This window comes from Limulus polyphemus, unplaced genomic scaffold (assembly GCF_000517525.1).
Source record: "Limulus polyphemus unplaced genomic scaffold, Limulus_polyphemus-2.1.2 Scaffold10151, whole genome shotgun sequence".
NCBI lineage: Eukaryota > Metazoa > Arthropoda > Merostomata > Xiphosura > Limulidae > Limulus > Limulus polyphemus.
The window spans coordinates 10969-20255 of record NW_013675761.1 but is presented as its reverse complement, the minus strand read 5'-3'; the positions used below and the strand labels follow the sequence as shown (position 1 = coordinate 20255).

Sequence of the window (9287 nt, the reverse complement as noted above, 5' to 3'; positions counted from 1 at the left end):
ATATATTCATTTGAATAACTATAATTTATCAAGCTTAGTAACTAAGCGTTATTTGGGTCTAAAAAATATGAAATTTCGAGCAGACTAAAGACACAACCTACCTCATTGAAATCTTGGTTCAAAAGAAAGAAATGGCAGAAAGGCTGAGAAAACCACTCGGGGGACATTATGAGCTTCCAATTGGTTATTCATGTTATGTATAGAAGTGAGTATATATAAGGGAGCATTTCCAAAAATGGAAAGAGGTGGGTAGAGTGCCACTGTGTTTGATATATTATGTGAGCAATATCTTAGCAAATAGAAAAGATAAGACATTATTTTATATTCTAGCTTGTCAATATCTGTAATTTGTGTTTCTAATTTGTATGTAACTATAGGCTTAGTATTTTGACTTAAAAAAACGTCTAATTTGAACTAATACTGCAATCAACATACAACATGACACACAAAAATCGATGTTTATTTGTGTCTTTTTAATATTTACTTTTAAATTAAGAAATTGAATAATGTATAGTTCTAAAATTTGAATTATAATTTACAGTTTAATACCAAACTTATTGACATAAATTCATGAAATAGTAGTTCAATAAAATTTTGAATGCGAGTCAAAAAACAAGATGACATGGCTTTCACCTGTGACCCATCTCAAAAGGGTTAATGAGGCCAACAATTAATTGATTTATCAATTCTGCTAACAATTAGCTAATTTTCTGATGCACCACTAACTTATGAAGTTATCCTATAGAGACATAAAACCAGATGTGTAAAAGTCAAACAAAATGTCCTGGATTCTGACGCTATTAAAATTAATTATTTTCATAACACACAGGTGTATAATAACAGAATAAACTTTTCAGTGCATTTTAAAATTCTCAATATATTAAGTTCAGTTCAAGCAGGTCACTACATTCTGTAATCTGGCTCGGTATCATAGATGCTTGGACACCAGTCACTTTCAATGGCTTTCCTCTATATAGTACCTTATAATTTAGGGTAGATATGCTACTTGGAGATATGATATATATCAAGTTGAAGTTTAACTAAAAATGTTTTGAAATATTACATATGTATCTACAAACTGTTAAAAATTGAACAACTTAGTTTGCCATTGATGCATTTTCAAATTGAATTTATATTTTCAGGTTACACAGTAACTTTTTTGATAGCCACCTACTCTTTATCTTTGTAGACATATTAACAACATGCCTTATATTTAATTGTACTCTGTTTGTTATAGTGTTCTGGTCCATCCATGGAGCCTACAATATTTTCCAATGACATTATCCTAACGGAGCATGTTACAGTTCTGCGGCAAAAGATTAAAAAGTAGGTTTATCAGTTGTCATAAAGCACTAGTGGATGTAGCTAGACTGTTCTAGGTTCAATATGTTTATCTGTGAAACAGTAGTGAGTATGCTGAAGTGTAATAATTTTATTTCTAAAGCCAAAGTGGATTTCTTTATAATGTTGTAGGTTTGGTAAATTTATCTGTAAAACAGTGGTGAGTTTCCTGAAGTATTATAGATTTATTTGCAAAACATGAGGGTGTTCTAGGTTTATAAAGGTATGGTATTTAGGTATGGTATATAAAGTTCCCAAGTATACTTAACACTGTACCTACAACATCAGAAACATCTCAGTCATGAGGAAAAGGTATGAGCCACAATTACAGGTTCCTGTGAGCAGGACAAAAAAGATTGCGTCACCAACATTCAAGGGTGTAAAGAAGAGGATTTGACCTGTTTTCAAGCATTTCAGATACGTATTTGCTTGGAACAGCTAGTCTCCAGAGCAGGCTGTACATTGCATGATCTTGAGTGTAGATGGTCTAGCCTTAGACTCCATTGAGCACTCAAGTGTGGGACAACTTTGTGCCTTTGAAACATTTGGTGTGAAGTTTTTGTAAAAGTTTGACTTGATGGAAAATTAAGAAATCCATCAGGCAGAGTACAAAGCTTGAAAGTGAGATACTGCAGAGACATTGGCTGCCTATGTGGATGATATACACTGTTTGCATGGTAAAGCTTATTCTGCAATGGCTTTGGTGAATTGTGAGGATAACTTTGTTAACAAAGGCTACCTAGTGAAACAATGAGGCACTACCTGAACATGAGAAATCTCGTATTTACTGAAGCAGCTTCTGTAGTTATGCAGGGCTAAGTGGTAACTTCAAACCAGTTGCCAGGTAGGAAAAAGCCTGCAGCTTTACCTTGGGCAAACTATCATACCCATGTCAAGGTAAACTTGAGTCATCCGAGGATTAACCAACTAGCCACAACTTCCAGTATTGAGATGTAACTGCAGGTATCCAGTAAATGGGCAGGGCTATCCCAGTCCTCCCGTGGTCTACGTGCTGCAGCTTATGATGATGATGCCTCCACTCAGACATCAACCTGGAAAAGATGAGTGAAACATTTGATTTGCCTGTAGGATAGTGGGAAACTTTCAAGTGAGGTGCCCATATGTTGGCAAGCAGTAAGACAGACAAAGCTAATGGTTTCAACCAACATCTCAACAGGTATATGAGAGCCTACAACAGTGATAAACACTGTCTCAGTTTCACATCATATTATTGACCTTTAGTGAGCAACTTCTACAAGCTAGCCACACTATTATCAGCTCTAACTGATGTCATAAGTGTTATTACATTTGCAGGATGGAGTAGAACATGTAGTTGTATATGCTACTCACCTACTTGCAGCTTCAAAATGTAGATACTGCATGATAAAAAAAGAACTGCTTGCAGTTGTAACCATCATAAAAACTATCACAATTACTTGTACGGCAGAAAGTTTGCTATTCAAGTGGATCATAAGTTACAGAAATGCTTGTTGAACTTTAAAAATCTGGGGTGGGTGATAGCATGCGAGATAACAGTGTTTCCAGAGTATGATGTAGCATGATTCAGGTCCATAACATGAAAATGCTGATAGATTATCTCACCATAAGGGAGACTTTGTCTTTTTATTGGATGTCCACGCCCTGGACACTGTGTGAGAGTTGAAACCAATTCTGCCATACCAATGACAAAACATACAGTAGAAGAATTTGCTAATGGTTAGATGCCACGATTAACGCTTTGGATGCTCCAGGAAGAGCATCTGTAAGATCCGTGGGAGATTCTTGCCTTGCAATAAGTTAAAGCTTGAAAAACTCAGATGAGCAGTTTTGAATGCAGAAAGGTATGCTATACCATTTTTATCCACCACTGAACTGTGTTACAGCTAATGGTCCCCAGTTTAGAGGCAAGAGATTCTCCAGACTTTGCATAACACAAAGATTGGAGGGTAACCAGGTTTTACTTTCCATTTTGCTAACATTCATCAATGATTCTGTTGGCTAAATTTGAGTTGAGACGTTCAGTGCAGGTAGCAACACTGTGTGGTGAGTGTACCACCTAGAGAAAGAGTCTAAGTAGTGTTTTCCAATATAGAGATGGTCCTTAGATGTTGCTGATCCATTTCCAGAAACAGAAAGAGATAATCTGATGATAAATATGGTCATAATTACTTTATGAAGAGGACCAAAGCTTTTCCTTTGGTTGATATATTATGTGGTCAATGTTTAAATAAAGCACTAGATATCCCAGTTCAGAATAGCTGAGGAGATTCACATGGATCAGAGAACTAACTTTAACCCACTGACTGCTAATTCACCTTATGGTCCCCCTTCAGCAATTGAATGCAAGTGTGCCATATATGGTGTATAGCTTGCAAAAATTCAGCATGCATTTATAGCAGGTACTGTCAATGGATTAACAGCCAACTGTTCTTTGAAGTATGTTGGATGTAGCAAAAATAACATTTTGCCTTATCTTATCACCCTTAGTCTTATGGTTTAGTAGACTGGGTAATAAAGACTGTCAAATGTATGCTTGCTAACATTTACCATAATTGCAACTGAACAGAAATCAACAGGGTGTTTCATAGACATACTTGTTTGTTTGGGAATTCTTGATCCTTATAGATGTGATGTATGTCTTCTCCTAGTGTGGATATCCCACATTGTTGACACACACAAGTTCACATATCGAGAGCTAGGAAAAGTCACCATGTTGCAAAATAGGTGTTATGAGAAGACTGAAAGAATGAATGTACTAATGTGGAGACCAGGTGTGGCTTTGGTACATGCAAGAAACATGGAAGCTGCATGACTCTAGCTAGACAGGACCTCATCTTGTGCTCCAATGAGTTGGTCCATTAGCATATAAGATACAGCAATCAAGAGGTACACAGTACATGCCAACCACATCTGTATTTTACCAACAAACTTCTTGTGAAGTGGTTTGACCAGGAATAAGATGAGGCTGGTGAGTCAGAGAAGGGTAAGAGCACTGATTCATCCCACTTCAACCCAAAAGGTAAAGAGGAAAGAGCAAAGAGTTCAAAACAAGCCAAATGAGAAGCACTAAGTCTAGAGGGAACAAACAGCTGTTGGCAGTTGGTTTAATGATGGCCTCAAGATCGATATAGCAGTTACAGCAGGTAGGACAATCATGTGGCTGGAAGATTAATGACCGAAAATAAATTACATTCCTTCCTTTATGAGCTATTGGATGGTATTATAAAGTATACAATGCATTAACTACATGGTATATTTACTACTTGAGTACTTAACAATTAAGATCGTTTGTTGATCATAAGATTGGAGGGCTGAAAGGATTTTGCAGAGCTTTACTGTAAGAGCTATCTGTAGGATATCAGATGTTAGCTGCTCGATTCACAAAGTTTAAAATGGCTCGTGTCAGCAAATTTAATACATAGTACATCAACAATTTGCACAACTGAAAACGATAGCTAGGAATGTCAAAACTTAACTGAAAGAATGTTGAACCCTTGCTTTCCAAGGTATTGAATGATAATCTGTTGCAAAATGTCATCTGAAGTTTCACGAAAATCACTCACCGAAGTCTAGTTGAGTCATGAAAGTCTTAAGGAGAATACCATAAGGTCCTTACTAAATATTTCCTATACACCTGAAGAGTGTGTGACTTTTTCACCTGCAGTGAGGAGTTGTGTTTCTTCTGAGTGTATATTGCTATATACTATTGTAACAGCACAAACATTAATCTGGGCTTATGAGAATTTTAACTGAAAAGGTAATTGTCTTAACACACTGTCCCAAATAAATGTTTTAGAGAAGGGTATGGTTGTAACCACTCAGTTACAGCATTTTATAACCCACACATCTTGCTGACCTTCTGAACAATTGCAATTCCCCTGACCTCACATTTTAAATCTTAACTTAGTTTTACTATTTCAGATCAAATTTTCAACCCTTCTAGTTTTCTTGTTTTTTCAGCTACCTGGTAGTGTTTCCATTCACTCAATGTATGTGCTTAATCCTCTAAAATTCGAAAGCAGTATATCATAGGAGGTAAAGATGTGGAGGAAAGGTGACTACAATTTTGGCAATTTCAGACTAGGGACCTGACAGACTACAGGAAGTGTCTCACACTGATACAAAACTTATTGGAAATGGCTGTTTATCGAGCTCAACTTTTAAGGTCTGGGGAGTTGGTAGCAATCAAGAAAGTTTTACAATACAAGAGATTTATGAATAGAGAGCTGCAGAATTGACTCAATTGAATCAATGTAATATAGTCAGACTGAAGTGTGAAGAAAGGAAAGATGAAATATACATCAAATTGGTGATGCAATTTTATTCCTAAAATGTTGAACAGAATAGTAAGACATGCTAGAGCAAAACAGACTGTACCACTACTATTTATTCAATTGTGCAGAGTGATTATTAACATTATTTTGCAGTTCAGTGCATTATATCTCACAAACTTTATGGTATAGGAAGGTGAAAATGAATAGGGGTGTTAAGGGCATCATGCAGGTCCATATGCCACATTACCACTAGGGATGCCAATATGACCTGTATGAAAACTGCATCTCTCTGCTCTACTCCTCATCAACTGACGTCACCACCATGTGGACAAACATCAACACGTGCTTCTACCACAGCTTCCACTCGATGGTCTTATCATGGCTTTTTCGGAGGCTTCAGTCTGGCATCTTACGACGTCTTACTGTGTTTATCAACAAAACACTCACTGAATACAAACAAAATTAATCCCAGAGGTTTATTCCATTTTTGTTTGGCTTAAACATTTTTACCGCACCGTGTGAAAAGAAACAAAAGTTTCAAAACATCCCAGATTGTCTTTCAGGCCCGATACTCTCTTTGAGGCTTGCAAGATCTTAAACTTAAATTACTGCCACATGTTGGATTGGATGTGCTCTTAATTCAGTGTTTTTATACAAAACTGTAATAAGTTGGCTGAAGAGTTCTAGGTTCAGTGTTTGTGTAAAACTGTACTGAGTTGACTGAAGTATTCTAGGTTCACTGTTTCTATGTAAAACAGTACTGAGCTGGCTGTAGTGTTCTAGGTTCACTGTTTATCTGTAAAAGAGTAGTGGTGCTGGTTTATTAATTAATGATCTGTTTATCTATTTCAAATATTATTATATTTTTTAAACCTTTGACTTGTTAAAACCTTTATCAATACCAGGGGAGACATTGTAGTGTGTCGATCACCAACTAACCCAAGACAATACATATGCAAACGTGTGGCAGGTCTTCCTGGTGATAAGATTCAGAGGGGGATATTTTCTGAAGTAGTAAGTATACATACATGTAGTTTTTGTAACTTGTGTTAAAGATAATGAGTGTGTATGTGTATGTCTGAGGAAGTTTAAAGTATGCTTATGTATGCCTTAGAAAAACTTTTACAACTTTCATTACTATTTACAAGTTACATAAGTAATGTAAGTCATCAACCAAACAGCAGTAAACAGAAATACAGTAATGTAGTTATTCCTACAGTTAAAGAAAGTCACCTAACTAATGTTAATAGAATTAGAGGTAGTACTTATAAAGTTAATGTAGTCTTTTGGTTTGCAAGTACAGAATATTAGGTAGTACTTATAAAGTTAATGTATGCTATTTTGGTGAAATTTTGTTTTTTGCAGGCTGTCCCCAAAGGTAATGTGTGGCTTGAAGGTGACAACAAAACAAACTCAACAGATTCTCGAACCTATGGACCTGTACCATTAGGTTTGTTGCGTGGTAGAGCAATATGTAAAGTAAGTTTAACTCAAGATCATCTTTATTAAATGTGATCTGTTTTCCAATACACTTTTTCTGTATAACTAGAAAAAACTAAAATCATAAAAGAGCTTTGATACCAAACCACATGAAATACATCAAAAAAGGTTTAGTTTATAAACTGGTGATAAACCATGATCTTACTGTATTTTATGATATAAGTTTAAGTGTAATTTATTTGTAATATCAATAAATCAGGTTTCTGATAGCAAACATACTGATATTCTATGTAAGATGATGATGTGTATTGTTTCCATTTTAAAATTCAACACTTCAAGCTTTAGCTAATTCAAAATCTAATGTTTTGAAGTTATACAAGAAATTAAAAACTTCCACATGAAGTTTTAAACTGGTTTGCAAGCTTCACATTTTCCTTATTTTTCTAGGTCTGGCCTTACAGTGACTTCCACTTCTTCAGTGACAGATGACACATCCTGTTACCTGTTTGTATCTTCAGTGTTATGATAATTTTTTAAATGCTTATTTATTTTCAATTGTAAGTATCATAAAATTACAGTAACTGAATTATTGAATACACATCTGAATATTTTCTAACTGTCATGCATTTTTTCATTATGATCAAAGTTGCCAGAGCCAGTAAACTACACTAGTGTCTCTTGTACGCAAAGAAAGCCTCAATACTGAGTATTAATCTCACTATTACCTAATTGTACTTAATGTTACAATTATAAAGTATAATTTTCAAGAAAAAAGTAATACCTTATGGGAGCACAAAATAGAGTTGGTATAAAAGAAATAGGGTGATTTAGAAGTAATCAACAGGCAAGTAATTCAGAAATGGGAAGATATAGAACAATAGTTGGAATGGCGTATTGTGAATCTACTCTGTAACAATATAAATTTTGTTATTCAAGGTCATGTTCTTCAAAACTGTTATTAACATACATTATATACCAAAAATGTCAATTACATAGGTTTAGACAATAACAAATGAAAATTTTAAACCAACAATTATCAAAATCATTCCACAACAGTTACAGGGACAAATGTAAACATCATAACAGGATAATGAACTAGTGGCAAATGGTGAATACCTGTGTTCAAAGTCAGGACTAGATATAATAAATTCCAAAATAGCAGTTTTATTGTCAATTGTAGTTGTTCTTGGCCTGCCTTCATGGCATATGTACGTATTTTAAGCAAGTCTGTTGTATGCAGCCACTGACACCCATTTTTTCTCATCTGGAAACTGTTTGACATACAATCTCACATCTTAGTGACATACAGTAGGACCATGTGAAACTGCTCTATTAAATATTTTTTGAATGAATGTTGTTTCACAAGACATGAGAAATAAAACTTGGATATAAATAATAAAGAACAAATTGATACATCTAGATGAAAATATTTTATAGCTTTATTTTTTATGACATTTCAGGCAGACATCCTTCTTCAATCAGTACATTGTAATACAGTCTGTACTGCCTGATAAAGGGTGTCTGCCCAAAACATCACACAAAATAAAACTACAAAACGTTTTCCTTTAAACGTGTCCGTATATTTTTTATTATCTTTTATCCAGGTGTTCTATTAACATTTGCATGTTATGCTAGTTCTCTGAATAAAAATGTGCATTACATAGTAATGGCAACAAGTGAGAGACATATTTCCAAGCATAATGAGTTATATACTAGTATCCTTAGTATTATGTAAAAAATTGGATAACATCATTAAAGATAAGTTATCAATAACTTGAAAATCTGAAACAAGCATGCTGTATAAAGACAGTATCAAATGTTGTATCTTGGGGGATAAAAGAATATGAAACATACAAATAGCAGGAAAGCAACACAAAAACTGAAACAAGCATGCTGTATAAAGACAGTATCAAATGTTGTATCTTGGGGCATAAAAGAATATGAAACATACAAATAGCAGGAAAGCAACACAAATGTTTCACTAAATGAAAAAAGACAATTGCTTGTTTCATAAATATTTATTATTACTACGGTTTTACTCGTAGAACCATCATCAGATACATCTCTCTTATATAAGAAATCAGTACTAGTGATTGTACAAAGAGTTTCATATGGTTGAAAGCTTCCAGTTAATGAATGATAATGCTAAAAGTGCAATAGAAAAAGAATTTCATTAGGCAGTATCTTTTTTAAATCAATCAGGGGAAAACCATCTGCTGTTTGCATTCTGTG

General features: G+C 34.6%; 1 protein-coding gene across 1 annotated transcript; it reads left to right on the top strand.

The window, feature by feature from the left end:
- Positions 1 to 1187: 1187 nt before the first annotated feature.
- Positions 1188 to 8082, top strand: LOC106476263 (mitochondrial inner membrane protease subunit 1-like). The gene is made up of 4 exons (XM_013936928.2): positions 1188 to 1326; positions 6521 to 6629; positions 6981 to 7094; positions 7503 to 8082. Exons 1-4 carry the CDS (start codon positions 1253 to 1255, stop codon positions 7542 to 7544), a joined length of 339 nt encoding a protein of 112 aa, XP_013792382.2. The 5' UTR covers positions 1188 to 1252; the 3' UTR covers positions 7545 to 8082.
- Positions 8083 to 9287: the final 1205 nt, after the last annotated feature.